Genomic DNA, 24,507 nt, shown 5'->3' on the forward strand with positions numbered 1-24,507 from the left:
ACAGTTGTATTGGGTCGATGTGGCAAGGCTGGGGGGAGGAGTGTGTGGTGCAGGGGTGGCCTGTGTGAGAAGACACCAGAAGCCACCACTATGTCGAACAGAGCCACTTTCATCCAGCTCCAAAATAGACCCATTGCTGCCCAAAGCTGAGCCCATCAGTGATGCTGGTGGCATCTCTCTGATAACATTTAAGAAAGAGGCAAAAAACAGTGCACAGCAACTACATTAGAAAGGAGTGAGGAAAAGGAAGGAAACAGCTTTGCAGACACCAAGGTCTGTGGGAAAGGAGAAGGAGACAGTGTCCCAGGAGCCGGAGCTGAAATTCCCCTTTGGTGACCTGTGAAGGGATACCCACAACTGTGGAGGACCCCACACCACAGGAAGTGGATCTTTCCTGAATAAAGTTGCCACCATGGAGAGCCCTCTCTGGAGCAAGGGAAAAGTGTGGACTCACCTAAATGTCCATTGCCCATTATTCTAAGAAGTCTCTTTATAAAGTCTCAAGGTAAATAGACCAATATTTTTTATTATATTTGATTAAAAAAACACATAATACACTGCACACTGACCTTTACAATAATATTTCTTTTTTATCAGGTGTACTCATTAACAGTATTAAGTCTTATTTTTGCTCCATGAAACTTTTTAGTCAGCTCAGACAAATAATTCTAACAAATACTTAGTATATGTAAAGTTTGTCATGCATCATCAGAAATTGTGTCCATTTTTTCAATTAATAAGTTTTAATTAAATCCTTGCAGAAACATCTGATTATAGATCAAATAATAGTCTGTAAAAGTTAGAAAGAAAGTTTCAAATTCTCAGCTGTCAAATAGTAGACAAATGAAAACTAGGAAAATAATTTTAAATCTATTAGCACTTTTCTGTGTTTCCTGAATCACTCTTAAGGTGCAGTAATAAAGAAAATCACATATGTTTCAATTTGTCTATACTGTTATCCTAGAAACTTCTGATCTGGGCAGAGTGCTAGAGTGAACAACTCTTGGCAGCTTGGGCTTAGTAAGTCCTGCTTTTCCTAACCTGTGGGATGGATTTCCAGAGTCCTCCCTGTGCTTCATGCTAGCACAGGTATCTGGCTTCTTGCATTTCAAGTACATATTTTAAAACTAACTTTATAGCTCTAACCCACACTGGCATCACAGGAACAACTGCCTAGACCTATTCACAGATGACTTGGTTGCATATGACTTGACAGCTGCTGTTGATTCCATCTTAATATCATAAACCTATGAAAATGCATTCAACATAACTGCAGCCTTCAACACAGAACTTCATAAAGTAGTTCAAATCATTGTTTGCTGCAGGTCATTAAGAAACTAGTAAACAGACTATTTAACAATGATGCTAATGTAAATTTTCCATGACAGCAGTCACTGGTATCCTGCTGACAAATGATAATGTCATTGCAACGTGTCCTTAGAGCTCAGTAATTACTTCTGTATTCATGAGTGTATTTGGCTGGAAGTTTACCTGATCTGAATGTAAAACCCCTCTGCAAAGTTTACATGTGCTAAGTGCATCAGGTGCATGTACAACATGAATGTGTTCAAAATACCTCTAAAGAAATAATCTGTTCACCTCAGGCATTACACTGTCTTCTTCCTGCCACTCAAGATTCTTCCTGAAATACTGCTTTATTGAACTATTGCTTTAGCTCCTTACCTTCCAAGATAACACAATAAGAAAACATTTCAAGGAATAAAAAGTGAAATACTTCCAAAGAACTGCAAAAAAACAGCTTTAAAAGGGTCATGGCTACTTGTGTAAAACATGCTTTGATATTTTAAACAGCACTAGCATAGTTTGAAGTCCAGTTTTGTGATGATGATTCTTTCAAGCTGGTTTTGAACCTTCTAAACTATTTGAAGGACAACATCTGAATTTAAGCAGAAAGGACACAATAGGTAATATTTCTAAATGGGTTTTTTATATTAAAGTGTCCACTACTGACGAACGTTGAGGGTGGATAGGGAGAGGGACTCCAGGCTAGAGGATTTTCCTTTTACCCGTAGTCCTGGAGCAGGAGGTGCTCCCTCCCCCTCCCCCTCTCCACGTGGTCCCCCATGGTCCCCGCAGAGACCATAAGGCAGCAGCAGGGAGTGAGGTAGAAAGAAAGTTTGTTGTTCTGGATAACAACTTAAATACCTCCCGGGGGGATTACAATGGGAGTGCAGGAGGTCTTACAACTAGCCAATGACAACAAGGGGTTAACAACCAATAGGTGAGCTCTCAGTTATCTATTAGACATTCCAAAGGTAGAGGTAAGACTAAGGAACCTTGGGAAGAAGAAGGGTGGGGTCACACAAAGAGTTACAAAGCCATTTTGGAAGCATGTTCACTTTAACGACATTAATCCTTTTATATATTGCAAAACTACCCCAACACGCTACTTGGTTAAATTTACCTCCAAGTGCATACAGAAATAACTGACACTGTATTTGAAATATCGGTAGATACATGTGAGAAGTAATATTAGAGAGAGGTGGCCTCAGAAAAGAAGAAACTATGTATCTTTAAAAGAGATATAATGGGGACTCCAGAGAAAACAGGACACTTTGCCTAACTACAGATGACATTAAAATAGAGTAGATGTGTACACAAAAAACTTACAAACACCTGAAGAATAATAAAATCAAACCATGCGGATTTTTCAAGAACTATGTCAAGCCAAGCTAATCTCTTGGGACAGGATAAGTGCAATACTGGGTGTGCTGGTTTTGGCTGTGACACAGTTAAGTTTTTTTCATAGGAGCTGGGTATATGGCATACCCCATAGGTATGGGGCTGTGTTTTGAATTTGTGCTGGAAACAATGTCGATAACACAGGGATGTTTTAGTTACTGCTTTACACAGGCCTTACACAGAGCCAAGGCCTTTTCTGCCTCTCACACCACTCCACCAGCAAGTGGACTGGGAGTGCACAAGGGGTTGGGAGGGGACGCAGCCAGGACAACTGGCCCAGCTGACCCAAGGGATATCTCAGATCATATGGTGCCATCATATGGTGCATATAAAGCTGGGGGCAGAAGAAAGGACGGGAGGACTTTCAGAGCAATGGCATTTGTCTTCCCAAGTCATCATTATGAGTGATAGATCCCTGTTCTACCAAGGGTGGATGAACACACCTGCCTGCCCATGGGAAGTGGTGAATTAATTCTTTGCTTTGCTTGCATGTGTGGCTTTTGCTTTCCTTTTTCTCATTTTTACACTTCTCTCTCTGATCCCAGTAGTGGGGGAGTGAGCAAGCAGCTGCATGGTGCTGAGATGCCAGTTGGGGCTAAACCATGACAAAGGGAAGATGAATAAATTTGCTGTATCTTGAGTACAGTAAGAAATACAATATTTTTTTCCACACTAAATTCTCTTAGGAATTATAAGGGAAATGTCATCTAGATGAGAAAAAAATATAAAAACTGTGTGTGACTTCTTGGAAAGCTCTTCTCAAAGAACAGCTAAAAGTACCAAATGGGGATTTTCTTGCAAGCTGGTTCCCCTAGAGATTCCAGGCCCAGCTCTGTTCAATGTTTCCATTTAGAAGTATGGATTAAAATATTTAAAAAAAAAAATATAGATGATGCCAGGATATGTTAGGGTTACAGAAGTCTGGAGAACAACCTAAGAATTCAGGACTGTTGTAATAAAGACATAATCTAGAATTAAAAATAAATAAATAATAAAAAAGCCAGTTCAGAGCACAGTAACTAATAAGGAGAAATGAACACTTAAAATGTCAAATGAGGAAAAAGAACCTGGAAGTTAAAGTGTATTAAAAATGAACTGTGAGTCAACAGTGTAGTATTACTGCAAAAGAAGGAAAGGGAAAATTTGTTGTCAAGAATTTTGCAGGTAAGATATGGGTGAGGATCATTTTCCTCTACTTGTTTCTAGGAGAATGCAGCTGAAGCAGTGCTTTCACGGCCATATAGTCACTCTGGAAAGAATACAGCAGAAAACAGCAAAAAAGAGAAGAGGGCTCAGAACATATTAGCATGAAGGAAGACTGTAGAAAAAGGGTTTCTTTTAGTCTAGGCAGGCAAAGACTTGATAGATCTTCCAGGATATGGAAGACTGTTAATAGGAAAGACAATGATCTATTGTTTCCAATTGTTCATGTGAAAGAAAGACAAAAAGAACTTACTATAACCTGCAGTAAAGACTATATAGGTCATATATTAATAAAAAAACTGAGAGGAAAAAGCTTGAACAGGACACCCTCAGAGAGCCTTTTGGCAGAAATTGTAAAAAAGAGTACCAGATAAAAACCTCTATAGGAAGCTGTGGAGTATTTGATCCTTCCCCAGAGCCAGAGGACTGGACTATATAACCTTTGGAATCTTTTCCATCCCTGCACTTCTAATTCAATGACCACATGATGTGCTTTAGTAAGGACCACTTATAGATTTTTTAAAAGAGTGCTCTAAGTGACATAAGGTTAGATAATTTCACCCTTTTACAAAGTAGAATTTTCTTCCCCTAAAGGCATCCCTGCTTCCCTTGTGCTTACTTACAGATTACAGTGCTATTTAGCACAGGAAAAGACTGAGAAAGTTAACATAAAATGTAGGTTGGGTAATTTCTGTAAGTATGTATACATCAATTATTAGGACAAAACCTGACCTGTTTTAAAAGAATTTCCATGAACAAACCGTCTATCAATAATCCTTAGCTTTACAGAGTATGAATCACTGTGTATCAAATATTAAATAAACCAACAGTTTAAAAAATTACTTCTTTTGAGGGATGTTAATGGTAAGTGAGATCACTACAGCACTGATATGTTTCATATAATTTTACCTAGTACTGTAACAGACATATCCACCTTGATGTTGGCTAGAATAATGAATTTTCCTTATATATATATTTTAAGAAGAAATAAGTAGATAAAAATGGACACATCGTGACTATCAGAATACTCATAGAGACTTATACTTCTGAATAAATACCAGGTATGCTTACAGCATTTAGGGCATCAAAGACTGTTCTGATTTTCCAGGAAAACAGATTCTAGTTCTGCAAACACAGTACATGGCTATAGCTGAATGACAGCAATTATCTAGTCTGCAGCTTCTGTGGTGTGGGGGACGGGGGCTGGAAGCCAGCTAGAGCTGAGCCAAACAGACAGATTTATTTGAGATAAACTTTAACCCTACCATAGAGAGAATAACACAAGTTTGAATACAGAAAGGCCAAACCTGTGAGCTGAAAATGCATCTTCTAATCCAGGCAATATTGTACGAGTTCCAATTAATGTGAAAATTAGGCAGAAAATAGAGTGTGTGAGTGTGTGTGTGTGTGTGTGTGTGTGTGTGTGTGTGTGTCTGTTTTAAGAAAAGCATTAGATTACATTACATGATCTTTTCTTTTTTTTTTTTTCCAGAAGCTGAGAAAAAGCTTCATGTAAGCAACTAATGCTTTGGTATAAAAGTATATATGGTATGATGGTAGCATATTTATTTCTCATGCAGGCACAGCTCCGTTGGAACTGGGAAAGCTAAGACAAGATCACAGGCGGTAGGTAGGTGAAAAGTATCAATTTTATTGGCAATGAACCTCACTAAAACTAATTTTTACTAGCAATTTAGCATACCAAACTGTAGTTACAATCTTTAAGTATGATTTTCCAGAAACAGCATTGAATGTTTCCTGGTTATCATGCTTGCAATATTTTTTATCATATTTGCTTCACTTCATGAGTTAAACAGACAGGGCAGAGGTTTCTTTCAGTAATTTGTCCATTCTCTTTCTCCCTCTGGATCTGGAATCATCCTTTTTGCTCATCCAGCATCATCAACACTGAGGCTTCTGCAGCTGGAGTTAACGTGGTGATTCTCTGACAGTGGTGGCACAAGCCACACAGAAACCAGCGCACCCTTTCACATGGATGACAGCGCCTGGGAGATGAACAAGAGAAATGAACTAAAAACTATTGCCTTCAAACAAAGGTGAACTTTGGGGTGTTTTTTACAGGAAATGACAATTAGGTCAATACAGCAAAATGCTCTGGGTAGTAAACAAAGGCCATTCTTTATACTGTTCTGACATCTTCCTCACTCTGCTGTGTAGATTATGTCACAGAGGTTATGACAAAACATTTTAATGAGAACTAGAAAGAAAATGAAAAATATTTTCTGACTACTGTTGGTGAAAAACACTAAAATACAAAACAGTTTAGGGGGAAATACTTTTTTTCATGGAAATAGTGGGATGTTTTCATATGATGTTTTTTGGTTTTGCTTTTTTCCTGTTGTTGTTGTTGGTTTTGTTTGTTTCTTTGTTTAAATGTAACCGAAAAAGTATTTTTTTTTATTTAGGGAAAAGCAGCTTTTATTCATAAGAATTCGCATTCCAAATATCTGTAATTCTCTAAGTTTAGTTTCTGTCTCCTGATTTTCTTCTGGTTTCGTCCCATCTCATTCCATACTGAATTCAGTTTCACTACTAAGCATTCAAGTGCAGGCGGGGTGTCATTGTTACTATGGCTGTTGTTTACACAGAAGATTTAGAACCAACGTCCTACTCCCAGATAAAAAAAGCAAATTTTTAAGTGCTGCATGATTCAGAAGGGCCATATGCATGCCTCCAGTCCATGGTAGAGGAACATGTGGGTGAATGCCTTTACTTAACCTGTACCTTCCCTTTCAGGGAAGGACCAGACTTTTCAGTATGGGCCATTACTAGCCAGACTCCTCAAATATACACAGGGCAAACCTTCATTGGCTACTTTTATGAATAAGTATAAAAATAAGTATGAATAAGTATAAAAAACGAGAATGAAAAACACTTATTTTAATTTCATGTAAGCTTACTGACAATTGGTCTAATGTGTACAGCACTTAAAAGACTAAGTGATAATTCATTTTGAATTCAGGAATTATTGTTAGTGATGGGTAGAAGCTGGCATTAGCAAAAGTTGATCTTTTTTCCCTGTATAAACAAGACCAGATGGGCTTAGGTGGAATGAATTTAAGTTCATGCATTTTCCCCACACGCACACCTCTAATTGATGAGGAAATTGCCCTATCCTTCAGAATTGCCTGGCATTTACTAGTGCAATAAGCTGTACTTAGGAAAGAAACATTGCTTCAAACTTTGGTGCTTTCTCAGGTACATCCCACGATGCAGCCCAGGTTATAAATATGAGCAGAGGAAACCTATTACACCATTAAAAATGGAATGAATATGAGATCAAGTTTAATAGGCATAGATTCTAATTTTGTTCTTGTATCAAATTCTCAGGGACTGAAGCTGCCTGGGAAGTATTGCAGAAAAATCTCACAATACTAATTGATTGAGCGATGAAAAGGCAGACAAAATTCTGCATCAAAAAAATACAAAGCAGTGCACATGGGAAAAATAACCTTAACTACATATACAGAATGATAGGCTCTAAATTAGCTATTAGCACTCAGTAAAGAGATATGGAAGTCTTTATGAATAGTTTCCTGAAAACATTGTCTGCATGCTCAGAGGGAAATGACATTTTAGGAATGATTAGAAAAAGAAATGAGTGAAACAGAAACCAGTTTTACACCTGAAAAAATGTGTCCTATTCCATGTGTCCTATTTTTCACAAAGCCATAAGAAGCAGAAGAGAGAATAATGGCAAGGAGGATTGATATATAGCATAGATTATAGGATATAGGAAAGAGATGTCTGAAGGGTGATATTATAAAAGTATATAAAACTATAGTTAATATGGTAAGGTAAAGTATTTCTAGCTCTTTTTTTTTTTTATCCTTAGAGAAGTGCCAAGGAATATTCAATAGAAAATAATGTTTAAAACAAACTAACAAAACTACTTTCTTTGCATAGGATGCTGCAGACACTGGACGTAAATATAAGGAAATATCAACTGTAGGCAACTCTTCAACACAAGGATCTCTATAAAATCTTCAGTTTAGAAGCCTTAAAGCCCTGACTGTCAGAGGTGAGAGGACTCAGCAAGAAAGTACCTCTCTTAAAGTTTAAATGAAGGACTGCTCAGCTTCTCATAACCTTCCCTAATAAACCTTTATCATTTAATGTTGCACACAGAACACTGTTATAAATGGACATTGAGTCTAGCTTAATATGGCAGTTCTTAATTAAATTAGTGTTACCACATTTTTCTCAGACTGAAATAATCCTGACTGATATCAGCATGATTTAAATTATAATCAGGACTTTTCACTTTCCATAGGATAGTCACAACAGCTTCTCCTTTCATGGTCATAGTCTTTTACAGTATCCCTTGCAACCCAGTAGAAAGGAGCAGGACCAGTGGATGAACATATTCAAGACCAGATGCATTGTATTACAGTTGTTTCAGTATCAAAATAACACTTAATGAGAAGCACTATTAGAAAGAATTAACTCTTCTCTCTAAATGAGAATTTAGATGAATGAAAAACAATAAGAATGAAAATGCAAGAATAAAAAATCTCACAAGATGAGAGACATTGCTGTAAAGCGATTTCCTGAAAATTAGTTCTGCTACTGAAAGGAAACTGTATCTTGTTCTGGTGCACTGACTAATCTATTCAGTACTTCTGGTATCACTTCAAAAGGTGATGTGAGGCCATATCAGAGGGTGGAGTATTAAAAAGTCTACATAGATGATTTGTATTTATTTTTTTTCCCCTAGAAGTGCTAAGTACTTCACAAAAGACACAGCTTTGTCCCAGAGTTTATAGTCTAAGGGATCTACTTGACAGATATGTAAGCTACATTATTTCATAAGGCAAGAAAGGACTAAGAAAGGACAGGGTGTTGAGTCAATTGTTTTTACCATAATTTATTTATTGCTGAAGCATTTCCAGTGACCACACAGCGAAACTGCAATGAGAATTGCACTTGAAGCAACATCAATCTAAATGACTGAATCCCTTTTTGGGACGGATCTCTGTGCCCAGATGGTTGTGCCATAGGGAGCCATTGTGGCACAGACATTTGCCTACTCTGAAGGAGCTCATTAGGAGCACTGGCAAATAGGCCAGGGGCAGGGTGTTGTTTGTTTTCATGCTGTCACTGCCTCTGTGCACCTGGAACCTGGTGGGGAGGGGCGATGGTGGATCCTTACTGATGTGTCTCTTGCTTCTGACATTGCCTTTCTCCTTTCCTCTGCACCCCTAATTGTCACAACCTATCTTTTTATTTATTATCCTTTACAAATAGCACAGCTTTACTTACCCCTTGTCACTCAAGACCTCTCTCGCTAAGTTACATGTCTCCAGATACATAATAACATGTCTTTTTAATAGATGGTGTAGCCGGAATTTGCATTTTGGATGCAAAAACATATTAACATGAATCAAACTTGCTACTTCAGCATGAGGATATTTACCTACTACATATGCATCACAAACTCTGTCCATACTGCAAAGTGTCTGTCTCCTCCATATCCTGCTTTTCTTCTGGGATTCCCATAAGGGGAATGCCTCTGGTATCTCCTCTGCTGTTTTATTCCTCTAGCTAACACATAGTCTTCATCTCTGCTTTAGTGTAAATCTTCTCATATTCTTCCAGTTCCTGCAGGGTCTTCTCATACATGCATTTTGTTCAAGCACAAGACTATCTGATCAAGAAAATAGCCAACGGTTTCCAAACCTTGCCGGGGTGGGGTGGGGGGGGGGGGAATCATATTCATGCAACTTCTGCAGCAGGAGTCATCCATGGGCTGCAGCAGATAGTCTGCCTCTCAGCTGATTCTCTGAAGAGTGAGTCTTCTCTCTAGTGGTGGCCTCCAGCCAAGGCCAACACAAGCTGTTGTGCCCTAAGGCAAAGCAAACATCCACCACTGACAGCCAGCACTCCAAAGACAGATCCCTTCTAGACTATCACTTCCATACAATTGATACATTCAACAAAACATATTTCAATACTTTCTTAATTTCTCTGATATTTCATTGTGGAACTCAAGAGTTCTGTTGCTCTTTCCCTTAATCACCAACCACAACCTTCATCATCTGCCTGAGGGGAATTGGGGGAAGCCTGGCACCTCAGCTCAGAAGCAGCTTCATGCAGCCCCTTTCAGCTGCCACCAGGAAAATCCACGGGCTCTCCCTTCTGGTCTCCCCTTGCTTGGCAGAGTACAGCTGTATTGGGTTGATGTGGCAAGGTTAGGGGTGAGGATGTGTTGCAGGGGTGGCCTATGTGAGAAGACACCAGAAGTTGCCGCCATGTCGAACAGAGCCACTTGCATCCAGCTCCAAACAAGACCTATTGCTGCCCAAAGCTGAGCCCATCAGTGATGCTCATGGACCTCTGGGACAACATACTTAAAAAAGGGGTAAAAAACACTGCACAGTAACTGCATGAGAAAGGAGTGAGGAAAACAGCCCTGCGGACACCAAAGACAGTGAAGAAGGAGGGGAAGGAGGTGCTCTGGGTGCCAGAGCAGAGATTCTCCTTTACCCTGTGGTGAAGACCAGGATGGAGCAGATATCAGCACTGCTGGATGACCCAACGCTGCGGAAGGCAGAGATGCCTTAAGGAAGCTGCAGTGCATGGAGAGCCCACATTGGACAAGATTTTCTCCCAGGAACTGCATCCCATGGAGAGCTTACACTGGAGCAGTCTTTTCCTGAAGAACTGTCCCTCGTGGGAATGACCCACACTGGAGAGGTAAAAAGCATGAGGAAAAAGGAGGAAAGGAGGAGCAAAGTGTTACGGATTGACCAGAACCCCTATTCCTCATCCCTCTGCACTGCTCAGGAAGAGGAGGGAGGAAAGTCATGAAAGGAGTGACGTTGAGCCTGGTAAAAGGTGTGTGCGTGGGGGTTTATAGTTTTGTCCTTGTTTCTCACCCTCCTACTCAAATCCCAATTGGTAATAAACTAATTTTCCCTAATTTGAGTCTGGTTTGCCTGTGATAGTAATTGGTGAGTGATCTCCCTGTATTTATCATGACCCATGAGCTTTTTAACCTTATTTTTCCTCCACGTGTTTTTGGGAATGAGAGCAGCTTGGTGGGCACTTGGCAGCCAGACAATGTTAACCCACCAGAGCGGCAGTGAGTCTTAAATCTTACCTCACTTTTCTTCCTCTCCAGCCTTAATCTTGATTACATCCCTGTTACCTTTCCTATTTCAGCTTTTCTGTAAGATAAGTGTTGTGATCAATTACTTGATCATCTGCAATTCACTTCTCAAAGCTTACTGAAATAGGATTTTTCCCCTTTGACACTATAATTTTTTTTTTATTTTGTATCTTTTAAACAAAATTGCTATAGTATAGCCTCACAAAATTGCTATAGTATGGCCTCATCCCCTTTCTTTCCTCTGCTTTCCACAGCTGCAAAAATGATCCTGAGCTGTCTGAGCAAGGGAGTGTCAAGTGGAGAACAGGATAATTTCCTGGAACAGAATTGAGTGATACCATTACAGGAATACTGGGTTCATCTCTGACAGTCAACATTAGAAAGCAAAGCTAGAACAAGTGAAGGTTTTAACAAAAAAGAGTAGATATCAACTAGAAAAACTTATCCAGAGAAGTGACGGATTTCCTGTCTCTTGAAGTCATTAAATCAAGATTGGATATTTCACTAAAATACATGTTCCAACTCCAACAGAATTTAAAGATTCAGTGTAGGAACCGCTGGGTGAGACTCCTGGTCAGATAGTTAAGATCATTGTATGTTCCTCGTAGACTCTCAAATTAAATTTAAATTAACATGCTACCATTGTATTTGAAAAAGACCAAAGCATATTTCTCAGCTCAGGTTGTAGGCAGTAACTTGCTGTTCCCTTATAAGAGACATATGTCTAAAATCCTAATATTTAATATGTAATTGGCATGAATCCACATGAGTATGTGCCATCAAATTAACTAAATGTTTTACCTGTTCCCAAGTACACTTGCTCCTAGCGGTGAAGAACCAGCCAACCACAGAATTATTATCCAGTTATCATTACTTATTACTTGGATTTACGCAGTCAAAAAGTTAAATGCTGAAGGATGGAGGAAAAAAGAAACTAAATTTTGTGGAGAATTTAGGGAGACAAAGGAGGAAAAGCAAGCAAGAAAAAAAGAAAATCAAGCAAGAGCAAAAGCAGAGGTCACAAAAAGCCATGGGTAAATAATGTGAAGCACAAGCCTGCAGATTCAGAAGAAGGACTGGAATACATGGAGGGAAAGTAAACGGAAGCAGATGATTTACTGAAACATAAAAGAATAAGTATTCTAAAATGCAGGTAAAGTCTGTTTGTCATTGATCTTCAAAGATATCTCTCAGAATGTAATTTATTTACAGGAACTCCATACTCTGCCAAACACACTCATACACACAGTCATGTACACAGTTACATGTGTCCATACTGATAAGACTGTCTGTCTGTCTATCTATCTGTCTCTGGCTTCAATATTCTTTGCTTACTCTTCTGAGTATGTCGTAGATGCTAAGGAGCTCACAATCATTCTTCACAAATCAGTAACCCTCTGCAGCAATGAAAGGGTCTTCCACCATAAAAGCAGGAGAGGGTATAGTAATAAACTAAGAAAGTAAACCTCAGTGAAAGGAGGCAAAAGTCTGATCTTAGAGCAAATGTGTGTTTCAAAGCAGAGCAACAAGGTTCACCTTAAAAATCAGTATTCTTTCATATTACCAATTAACATTTAAAAATTATGCTATTGGAACTCCAGTCATTCCCTGTGACTGACAGAAATCTCTCTGCGAAGCCACATATGAAACTAGGAGCTCCCTTCTCTGACATACAGCTATTGTTGGGTGATTTCATTACCTATCATTTATTATATATATCTTTTAATTATTAACTGTAACAGCCCCAGACTTCTGGCAGCTCCTCTGGGAAGCTTCCAAGGCTTGAAAAGAAAAATCTAAAGGCACCAAAAGAAAAAGGGTCTAGACACAAAAAAGGCTCCATTATTTTTTTCCCCAGCTAAAAATATTCAGAAAAAAAAGGATTAAAAAAAAAAAAAAGAAAAAAGGGGAGAGAGAGAGAAAAGGCGGCAGCATAGGAGCAGCGAAGTTTTCCTTTCATTTGCTTTCCTTCCCTTTGGCATGAGTGCCCACAAGCGCTGAGCGCTTCCCTGCTCCCGTCCCTGCGCTCCATCCTCCGCCGCACATCCCGGCGGCGCGGAGGGGGTCCCGCCGCTCCCGCGCGGAGCCGAGCGCCCCCCGGGGGAGGGGGGGCCCGGGCCTGCCCAGCCGCGTCCCGCCGCTCCGCAGCCGCTCAGCACATGCAGATCCGCCTGGCCACCTTCATTAATAATAATTGGTACTTAACGGCACCCGCCCCGGGCGCGCAGGGACGGGCTGCAGCGCCCCAGCCCGGGGCACTGACCTTGCCTGGCCCCGCTCCCGCCGCACGAACTTGCGCGCCCCTGCGCGCTCGCGGATGGGCGAGCGGCAGGGAAAAAAGGAGAGGGGGAGCGAAAAAAAAAAAAAAAGAAAGAAAATACCTCAAACCAACTAACACCACCACCCCCACACACACACATACACACACACACGAAATTAAAGCCAAACAACAAGCCCCGAAACAAGAACCCCCGCGGCTCTGTCGGCGGCGGGGGCCGCGCGGAGCGGAGCGGAGCGGGGCGGGCGGCGGAGGGGGGGGGGGGGGGGGGGGGGGGGGGGGGGGGGGGGGGGGATGCGCAGGGCGCATGTCCGGCCGCGCCGCGCCGCGCCTCCAGCAGGCGCTCCTGCCCCCCCCGCCGCCAAACTCACCACCATCTTCTGCATGTGCAACATTCGCAGCCGGACAGAAACCGCTCCCCGGCGATGGAGACTGCGGGAAAAATCCGCCGCGGCGGGATGGCTTGCTGATAGCGGCAGCGGCCGCCGGGAGTGAGGCAGAGCGCGCGAGCGGGAGAGGATAGCAAACAAATACTAAAGCAAAACCACACAAAAAAAAAAAAAAAAAAGAAAGAAAAAGGGGGAAAGCTCTCTTTTCTCCCCGTTCCTTCCTTTTTTTTTTTTTTTTATTTTTTATTTTTTTATTTTTTATTCCTGATTTTGTGTGTAGCCTTCTCGCCCTCGATGCCTCTTTGAGCAGCATCCAGCGAGCGAGCGGGAGAAGGCGAGACAGAGAGGCAGAAGAGAAGATGAGGATAATTTGCAGACAGCTTGTCTTGTTGTTTTCTGGCTTTTGGGGACTAGCAATGGGAGCTTTTCCTAGCAGCGTGCAAATAGGTAAGCGCTGCATTGGGCTACGTGCGTGTGTCCAGGGGTTCAGTCTTTTGCGAAGTGAGTTGGAAAGGAGGCTTTGAAGGCAGTTTGCAGATTTCTCCTCCAGCACCATCCCATTTCCATGCCTTCACGAACCATCCGCGTGTGTTTGTGTATGTGTGCCTCCGAGTGCCTGTGTGTGTAAATACATCTGTGTGCGTTCGCGTGCGGGAGGGAGGATGCTTGTCTTTTGCAGAACTCATTCCATCTCCCGGTGTACGATATCAGCAGGGGAGGAAGGGGCTTTGGGCTTGATTCCCCTTGAATGCTTCAGCCCCCTCCCGCTTTTGCCTGACTCCCGGAGGGATGGCAGTCCTGTGCACGAGAGGTTGCGGTAGCCGGCACGGATGGGGGATAAAAGGCAACGCTGTCCTTCGTTCCTTCTGCAGTTGCAAAGTTTAGGATTTTGTAGATGTCTGCCTGTAGTCCTATGCCCCATCCTCATCCCTTTCCCATCGCCTCCAGCTTCCCTCCTTTCGGACGTGTTTCAGATGGGACGCAGCTATCTGAATTCTTTCCAGCTCAGCTCCATCACTGCATCATTTCTCGTGGACTTGTGAAGATGCTGCTAATAGAGCTGAGCTGCTTCCTGCCTGCACATGGCTGCAGAGGAGCAAAGTTCATTATATGCCTCTTCAGTGCAGATTATCCTACACTGAGTTGGTATTTTCTTTTTTTTTTAATCCAGAAAGCATTGCTCCCCTTAATCAGCCCGCCACTTAATGTGAGAGGTTGTTGAGTAGCTGATTTAGCAGTGTGTTCGGTATCAGGGAGATGGAGGCTAAGCACTTTAAAAGGTCACTGTAATCATGACAAATCTGGGTATTTATGTATGAAAGGCTGGAAACCGAGAAGTCAGAAAAGAAGCATGAATGCAGCAGGGAGGTTAAAATCGATTGATGACAGTGATTTAAAGGCAATGGTGGTGATTACGAATACGATTAGCTCGTTACCCATTAAAGTCTTAGGACTTGCCTTACTGTGCAGCTTTGGGAGAGACAGTTGCTTGCAAACAAAGATAGTAGCTTGCAAATGATTTACCCTGCTTCTTTTCTTTTGCCTTTTTTTTTTTTTTTTCTGTTTTTTTTTAAAGGTGGTCTCTTCATCAGGAACACAGATCAGGAATATACTGCTTTTCGATTAGCAATCTTTCTTCATAACACCAGCCCCAATGCATCTGAAGCACCTTTTAATTTGGTTCCTCATGTAGACAACATTGAAACAGCTAACAGCTTCGCTGTAACAAATGCCTGTAAGTAAACATGAAACTGATCTGACCACCTTATGGGTAAATTGCAGTGGAAAGAATATACGAAACCACATTGTTATCTTGCATTTTAAATACATCAGTAAGTCTGTCTTTGGTAGAGATACCCTTTGCAGGAGAGCAAAAGGGGCAGCAGTCCTTGTTAGTTCCTAACTGGAGCAAAATCCCCTCTCCAGCCTTCTGCTGACTAACCTGATGTGACATTTACTTTAGTGTTATTACTGTAGTTTCTTGCTTCCGGGTTTCTATGGAGATGAATTTTGTTGTTGTAAAGAAAAATTATGAATGTCACAATTAGTCCGTAAACCCCTCAGTTACTGTTGTTCGCTTTTGTGCATGTTGTGCCTTCTGTGTATTTGAAAATATGTGATAATATTTGTACTCACAAATGGTTTTCTAATGGCTGGAAAGGAGACAGGGAAGCAGTGGTGTGCAGGATAATATATCTGAGTTGCTTGACGCTGCAGTTGATCTGGTGATGTCACTTGTGGCAGCCCTGCTCTTATATTCTAGGTTGTAAATGTCTCTTACCATTTCGTAATGCATACATCCTGTGGATATGTCTCTATGCATCCATACATTGGTGCCAAATCAAGTTAGTATCTGATCTACTTGATTTCACAGACCACCTCAACTGGAACAAATTCTCTTCCTACTATATATTTTATAAACACACACACGCACACACCCGCATACACACAGATGCACATACACAATGAGAGGAAAGCAGAATAAGAAATGCCCTTACCAAATGAGGTAACATTTAATTTATTTATTTATTATTAAAGAAGCAAAGTATGATTAGCTGAACTTCCTACATTTCAACCACCTCAGGGTCTTTATCAGTGGTTAAAACACACGCTGGATACTGCTTAATCTCTGAGAGTGGCAATCATTATTTCTATGTATCATCATGTATGTCTGGCTTCTTAAAAGGAATTCATGCTGTTATGTAAGACAGTGGTATAAAGTGTAGCAAAGCTGAAGACTGTAGTAGCGTTACTACTTTGATGTTCATATTTCAGGACTCTATAGGTTTTCCTCTGTGGCTGTTAAGTTTTCAAATCCCTCCTCTTCATTCAAGAGTGAATTGCCTCTGGAAGTAGATGCCCTAAGCAACGTTGCTGAGCGAGTTTAAAATAGAAACATACTGGAAAATGTCTTAGTGTTCATCATGCCTTTAAAATATGTGCTGTGTTCCTCTTCACTTTCTCACTGCCATCTTTGTGGCAATTCTTAATATGTAAACATACTGTTTTTGCTGTGCAATTCTCATGTATAATTTATTTAATGATTGCTAAATTTATTTGTATGAGCTTTCAGGATTCCAAGTTTCAGATGACCTTGCCACCTTATTTAAGAGGAAAAGATTATGAGCTGCAAAAATGGCTCCATTCATTTTATTCAGGAAAGACTGATGTCCCACAAAGTGTGAATTCTGTATCAAGCAATGTATTAGTTGTGCTTATTGTGAAAATCAGTATCAAATTTTATAAGGTGAAAACATTTCAAAAGGTGCTTTGAAACTGGAAGGAATCAGATCTATGCAGGTGCAGTTCATTGAGAATATATTACAATAGGTGTCAACTTTTGAAAATAAATGACACTAGCTTTTTTTAACTTTCATTTTTTGCCAAAGAGGAGGGAACTAAAATTTTTATATCCTAAAGTCAGAAATTTTAGGTGAAGTCAATTATTTTAGATTCTACCTACAAATCTAGTTCTGACAAATAATTTCCGAGGCTATTGTTGCTTTTCGGATTAAGGATGTTGCTCAGTATGTCTATTTGAATGTTAATAAATTAAATCTGATTTGCATAAATTAAAAATTGTCTAAAATTGGACCACTTCTTTATGTAAGACTAACACCATAGATTCAAAAAAAGGTTTGCCCAAAACTTTGGTTAATTAGACTGTTTGCATCAGATTATTCTCTCATTCCAACCACCTTAGGTTATGTCTACCTTACATTGTTTGAACTGAGGAAAACCTGTTCTGTTATGTTTGCTGTCATTTATAGAAATAGTGATTCACAACCTGATCCTGTTTTTTTTTTTCTTTTTAAGTGAACCCAGTTTGAGTTCCAAAGAGTTTAATGACTTTAGAAATGACAAGTCCTTACAGTATGGGGAGAGACAGAGAAGAAAGGGAAAAGTAAATTTATATGTTTGTGTACGCTCATATAATTATGTAAATGTCTGTATTATATAGACATAATCCTACAGGCCTTATTTATGTTTGTACTTGCCACTTAAACCCACTCGTATTTTTGCATAGGGCAAGTTTGTATTTATTTCATGTTTTTCAGTCTTGTGCCCATAATCTGACTACTTCTTCTTTTAAGAAACATTTTAAATACTGAAGAATACTTTTTAAACAACAAATCTCCTAATGAAATGTAGGCAAACTGAGTGACAACTGAATGAACATATCTCATGTTCCTTAAGCTAAATATGGGCAGAATACTGCGAAAATCAATTGTCTGATAGCTGGAGGACACTGGCTTCAATGTGATTGAATTTGCTGGCTTGACAGAGGCTTCTAAAGCGCAGATGTGTGAGATTTTCTAACCTAATTAAAGAACCCCCACCATCAGCTCTGAATTAAGTGATTTCATGGCAATGTGAAATGATAACTCTTTACTGAACCGCTGTGAAACGGTGGCTTTGGATCTTGCTGTTTGTGTAGAAATTACTCAGAGCACATATCCTCAAATATACAGTACAAAAGCCTTAGAGCTGCTGGTCTGAGGTGAATATTCATGTGAGTTCAAGCATAAAGCTCTGAGACATGACCAGTTACCTCTATTTCTGTTTCCATTTTCTTCAGCTATTACTCGTAAAGATTGAGGGCCTGGCCCCTTGCATGTGTTAGGGACAGTAGACAGATTATTCCAAAGGATTATGGGTGGCATATTAGCAGGTAACTCACTGCAACATTGGAAAAACTTTAATTTTTGTTTTCTATTCACTAGATAAAAAGTATATATCCAAAGGCTCACTCAGGAGTACTTTTGGAACTGGAATAATTTTGTATATTCACTGTAAGAACTAACTTTTAATGGTTATTTTACACATTTTTCTTTTCTTCAAACAGGCCCAGAACATTAGTGTTTTTATTCTAAATCTTCAATGCGTATGAAACAGCTTGCTTTAGCAGATAAAATCTGCTGTAAGTTAGCAAAATTGATCTGATCTATATTGGTTTGGAGACAGTCCTCTTTCTTTCCCCTTTGCATTTGTGTGTTTTATTTAAACTCTGTTCATTTCTTTTGCACTACATACATTATTCAGAGAATCCCTCTTACTGACAAAGCTAAAATTATTGCAAAACATGAATAGTACAAGATTCTTACCCATCAGAACACAATACACCAAAGCTGAAACATTTTTCTATTGGCATACATTGGTTTGAACTTTATAAGCAGGAAATTCTGCTTGTGATTGGAAATCTACCTACCTTCAGCTTGATTTCACATGTTGGAGCAATGCATTGATTTTGGAGAGGGTTGTATATATTTATTCTTTAGCTGAATGCAAAATAATTTTCTCCCCTCCATGTACCTTCTATATAATATGTTAGTATATCTCAGCAACACATTTAATGTGCTTGAATACTTAGGAGAGGTAGTGCTATAATTTTTCAAAGAACTAATTGCCTTCCAGCTCCTGTCGTATAGTTGAGAATTTTTCTGTTGAAGTCTCAAGAATCCTTAATATATAACCAGTTTGCAGTTCTTGTACAGAATTGGTTTAAATGGGGGAAAAAAGAGATCAATTCAAGTCTTTTATTAGCATTTCATACTAAAAGTAAAGCCTTTTTCTTTGAGTCTGTTTGAATTCATGTCTGTTCTGAGATTAATATATACCTAATGAGTGTAATTTAGGGTAAATCAGACACTCCTTTCCTCTTTTGCACGGTTCCATTCTTAGTAGCTTTTAATCTCGGTAGATACAAACCCCCCCAAAACATAACTTTGTTTATTATGTGGATCAGAAGTGGATCAGAAGAAGAAAAGCACACTGGAATTAAAAATTTTGTATCTTGGAATAAGATTCCTCTTTCTCAAGACTTAGTCTCTTTGACTCTTATGCCCTCTGGATTTTTGTGGGGTCAATGACCTGAAATTGGAGGGCCTGATTCTGCTTCACCAGCTGGAATGCAGTTTCCAGGGCATACCTATTGAGGTTGGAGGCAGCCCTGAGGACAGACATGAGCCTCCCTTGTCAACCTCCCCTCTCTGTGGGTCTGTCTCTGGGCTTGTGCTTGCTAGTGAGGGGAGAGACAATGTCATCTTGGAGTTAACTTCCTGCTGAGACCTCCAGAAAGCTGAGGAAATAGACTCAAATGTAGTATTGCCCTTATATTGTGAATACCTGTCATTTTACTTACAGCAGTTTCAGCTTTGATTTACTAAGCTGCATCATAATGGGATTTTCATTAAATTTGGTTATTAATTCTGCTGTATAATTACAACTCAATTTAGCAATAGAAGCGTAACCTTAGTTGAATAATCAGTGTCATTTAAAACCATGGTGCTCTTTATTTAGAAAGTGAGGTTTCATACAGCTGAATTTTATTTTGCTATCAAGAGCTGAGCTGTATTCCCAAGGATGCAGTTTGGAGTATATTGAGAGTTACCATAAAGGCACGCCATACAGTCAGGTTTGAACTGCAAAAGCAAACAGTGTGCTAGTTTGCTAGAAAAATGGAACTGTATTAAATTGCACCCTTCTAAAATAGGATCAATTACAAAGATCCATTTGAAGTGAGTGTTTTGCTTTAATATATGGAGTTTATCTCAAGCTAGACACCAGTTACTGAAAACAATTTCTCTTAAAATTTTTATTATTAGCATTTCCTGATGGGATCAAAGAATGTATGTGTACTTTGCTGTCATCTACCGTAAGAAGGTTTCTGTATATTTTTAAGATATAAGAAGATCCATTTTCAAAGTTTCGTTGCTCTAAATGTGATACTTGTAAATAGCTGTACAACAGGGAGTAGATCAACTATCAATAGCTCCAATCCATGAGAGTCTGGATTTAATTTTCAAGGTTATTGTTGGGAAAAGAAATGATGGGCCTTTGCCGAAATATAGTCAGGTTTCTACAGTGAATATTCAGAACATCTATTTTCCTCGCATGAAACAAGACTTTTGTCCTAGCACGTTATTGGACTGTCTAAAACTGTACTCAAAAGCTTTATTGTATCTTATAGAAATAATTTAGTCTTCATTTCAGAGGACTAATAGCGAGGATTGTGTTTCTTCATTCCTCCAGTGAAGTGCAGTACTCCCAGTGTAGGACAAAGGACTTTAACAAGTAAATTAAATTGATTAACTTCAGCTTTATAATTTTAATCTAAGTTTATATGCTAGTCAAAATAATTCATGCATTTAATTTTTAGGTCTTGATTGTTTTGAGACTTGCTTGTTCATGAGAGAAGACATCTGCTTTGATTTTTTCCTTGGTTTTAGATCCAACTGTGAATTGTTCAAATTCAGATTGTGAGCAGGTGAAGTTCTTTGGATTTAAACATGTTGGACCAAATAATCATTTCTTATAGTTCTTGTTCCTTAACATGTGACTGATTTGAAGGGTGTGAAATTTGTGGTAGTGCAAAAGTGAAGAAGTCTGTGTGATTGTACCAGTGTAATTTATAGGAAAAATTGGCCTCTGCTCTGGATTTCTGTTCCTCTGGGTAGTTAGCTTGAGGCAAAGATTTTGGACTAATACACAACTGAGTCTGCTTCTGCAACTGAAGTGGGCATACCAAAATTATGTGATGGGACACAAAATCAAACTAGAAAATTTATTCCTGTCAAGATCAAGATTTGTTCTGAATTTTGGAAAGTAAATTGACTCAAAGTGTCTTGTTTGGAAATTCTGGTGTTGCTTTACTCTTAATAATTGTCTAAGAAGTTATATTGTCTTCCTGTATGTAGTTTAGGTTCTTACATATCTTTATTTTTTTTACTATTATTTTAAAGATCTCACTGGCTTTTAACAATATTGATGTGTATTCAGTTGTTTATTAATGCACTTATGGGTGGAGTGCTCTCAAAAATTCTATATTAGTGATGCCTGCTTTCAGGAACCCAAGTTCGAATAGAAAGGCTATCCTACATTTTGTCGCTCAGAAATGTTCCAGCATTTTCCAGAGTCCTCAGCAGCACCTGCCTTTCCTGTGAGACCTGCTTACTGCTGAGCACTTTGGAAAATCTGTCCTCCATGTGATAACACGAGTCAACTGTCTTCTCTCAGTAGTGCTACTTCCCGTTGAGGATTCTGTTTCTTCCCTGATCTTCTGATCTTCTGGTTCTCTTTCCAATAATCCTGATAAAGTGTCTACCTGACTTGTTCAAATAATTGCAGCTATTATATTTCTGGTTCCTTATGGTAAGAAAATGGAACCAGAGTGACACATACCCATCACCATTGTCTTGGCAATGAATTGGAAAGATGCCGCTTACCCTTCCTCTTCAGCAGTTCCTCCAAAACTGATTATAGAAAGCTTGATGTTGGACTCAAAGGGGAATACCAGGATGCTTACTCCCACACTGTAGTACTGTACTGGCTGGGTTTTGGCCAGCTATGATAATATTAATGAATTCCAGTACCAATACTGGCCTTTGTCCTACAGTTATTTCCCCAGACAGAGCTGCTTGTGATTTAAATACGGGCTCTACCTGAGCAGTGATTGCAGATTGGAACCTGTTATAAAGAAAGAGGGAATAGCAGGAATCAGCTTTAGGTGATTATGTTCTCAGTCTTTCGTCTCATAGCTCAAATTTTTAGAAGTGTGAAATTGCTTAACTCCTATTATTTTTAAAAACAAAATCTTTAGAAATTGGACCCCTGGTACATAATTGCCTGTTTTCGAAGAATGTCATTTGGGCTCCTGTTCTCATGTTTCACAGGCTATTTCAGTGTTGTATTTGTATGTAACAATTGCCCCTGAAAAATGCAGGTTTGTGCTGTACTTTTCACTGTATTCACAGGCAACATGAACATGACTGCAGGTGTTTTTCATTGTAAATATAAATACAGCACAAAAGAGACAAAAAGTACTTACACCTTTTCACTAGCTTATTTATTAGATTATTTGTGGGGAAAGGCTTTAAACACATTTTAAAGGCATACTGAAGTATATAAATATTTAACTACTCCTAACAGTGCTTCTGTCTCTCACATTCAGACCCAATGTGAGGTAGATTCTGTGCCACTTCTATGTGCATGCTCTTCCAGTTGCTTTTATGGTGTATTTCCATAGTACACTCTTAAACCCATAAAATTTGAACTTCATTTTTATTTGCACGCTGTCTTTCCGTACAGTTCAGTTATGCCTAGTGAATATCCATCAAATTGGTGGTTTAGGAAAGTTCACAGGTAGGGAAAGTTAATTGGTGAAAAGAATTGAGGCTTCTTTGCTTTGCTAGGCACAGCTCTACAGGATATGAAATTTACTTTTTCTCATTGTGCTGCAAAAGGTGATGTGTATGTTAGTATTAGAAAGTATTATACAAAATAACTAGGAATTATTATACAAAATATTCTAGTTTTGTTCATTTCTTTCCTACATATACATTATGCTTTGTTGTTGAAACTGGATGATCTTCAAGGTCCCCTTCCAACCCAAACCGTTCTATGATTCTGTGATTTCTTTTTGTTAGAGATTTCACTGATATCACATGGCTTCTTTTTTCAGTGTCAGGGTCAGATCTGTTTCCCCAGTGGGTAAAGTGATTTGTGTAATACATATTCAAGGAAGAGATAGGGGAAAGAGAGTAAATTCTTGTAGAGCAAAGAACGTACAAAATGTAGCATCTTATTTGTCCCCAAAAGCTTTCTGTTCTGCTTTAATATTTCTGATGTACAGTAGAAGTATTTTATGCTACTAGTTAATGTGAGATCTTGGTCTGGATGGTGCTGTGTTAAGGTCTGGAAAACATTAAGCATAAGTGAGAAAGACCTTATCAAGCACAGATACATTCATGTAAAATGCAGGAGAAAAAGCTGCAAGTTTTAATTTTTAAAAGCACATGCCTATCAGTACACTGAGCCCTTTGTTTCCTCACCTAAGCTGATGGTGGAAGGGCAAAAAGGAACAAGATTTTACATGACCATGGTCTCAGCAGAGTAGTTTAGGATCTTGTATTAGCGATTTTTCTCCAGGTTCTCCTGGAGAGGCTTGCTAATAAAGGCCTCCAGCCTTGGTCATTTCCATTTGTTTAAACTGAGAAGAGTGTCTAAGAGTAGACGTTTCAGAAACACTGCAGCTGGGAAGATAATTTCCTTTAAAAATCAATAGTCATGGGCTCTTGGCTGACTCAGGAGTTCTTCTCACTTCTCCAAGTAGAAAGCACAAGCCGAGTAAGAAGCTGGCTTTTGGGGCTGTTTGCATACCCTGCTAGTGCTGTCTTGTATCTAGCTGTTTGTGTGGCCTCCTCTTGAGAGCTGGTCAGGGTTTTTTCTTTCTCGGGTTCTTTTTTTTTAAATATCAGTATCTTTGTTAAGTGCTTCTCTTGGGTGTAAAAGCAGCAGAGTAATACTGTAAGTGATATGTTATTATAAACATAAGAACTGGAGTTACTGTCTGGAGGCACAAGCAAATGTCCAAGGAAAAGAACGTAAGAGGTGCATTGACAGGACCTACATCTGCATCAGTTGTGGGATTATATATGCCCCCTGAAAGTGTATGTCTGGAAGGTCAGGAGTAATGGCATATGGAAGTGATCCAAGTTCTTACAGATGATAAAGGAAAGATATGAAAGCAGTCTAGGGGATGAAATGTTGTCTGATGGCTATAAGCGTCTTGCTTCAAAGAATAAAAAGTAAAGGTCAAAAAAATAAATGGGAGACTGGATAGCATGTAATAATGTTCACAGATTATTGTGTTCTAAGGCTAGATGGGACCATTTTGATCACCCCATCTGACTGGGTGATGCTAGTCAGCCAACCTCAATTAATTCCTTTACCAACCCATAATTTATCTTTCCAAATAAATCCAGTGTCGAATTGGAGACTGAAAAAAATTACAGGTAAATCGT

The 24,507-nt window shown here is 39.4% G+C and overlaps 1 protein-coding gene across 10 annotated transcripts in view; it reads left to right on the forward strand.

Moving 5' to 3' along the window:
• Positions 1–13,885: 13,885 nt before the first annotated feature.
• The window catches only part of GRIA4 (glutamate ionotropic receptor AMPA type subunit 4), a 219,350-nt gene continuing 208,728 nt past the window's right edge, over positions 13,886–24,507 (forward strand). For 9 of the 10 annotated variants that reach the window (XR_003573074.1, XM_027900122.1, XM_027900166.1 and 6 more), the window contains exons 1-2: positions 13,942–14,152; positions 15,282–15,440. Coding sequence is in view for 9 of the 10 variants with exons in the window: in XM_027900122.1 (XP_027755923.1) it covers positions 14,065–14,152; positions 15,282–15,440 (247 nt within the window). In the remaining variant the exon portion in view is untranslated. Of the gene's footprint in view, positions 14,153–15,281; positions 15,441–24,507 lie in introns of all 10 variants that reach the window. The other variant, XM_027900190.1, reaches the window with a different exon arrangement.

This window comes from Empidonax traillii, unplaced genomic scaffold, assembly GCF_003031625.1.
Source record: "Empidonax traillii isolate 1590-97213 ecotype Southwest subspecies unplaced genomic scaffold, ASM303162v1 scaffold21:size2437335, whole genome shotgun sequence".
Classification (NCBI taxonomy): domain Eukaryota; kingdom Metazoa; phylum Chordata; class Aves; order Passeriformes; family Tyrannidae; genus Empidonax; species Empidonax traillii.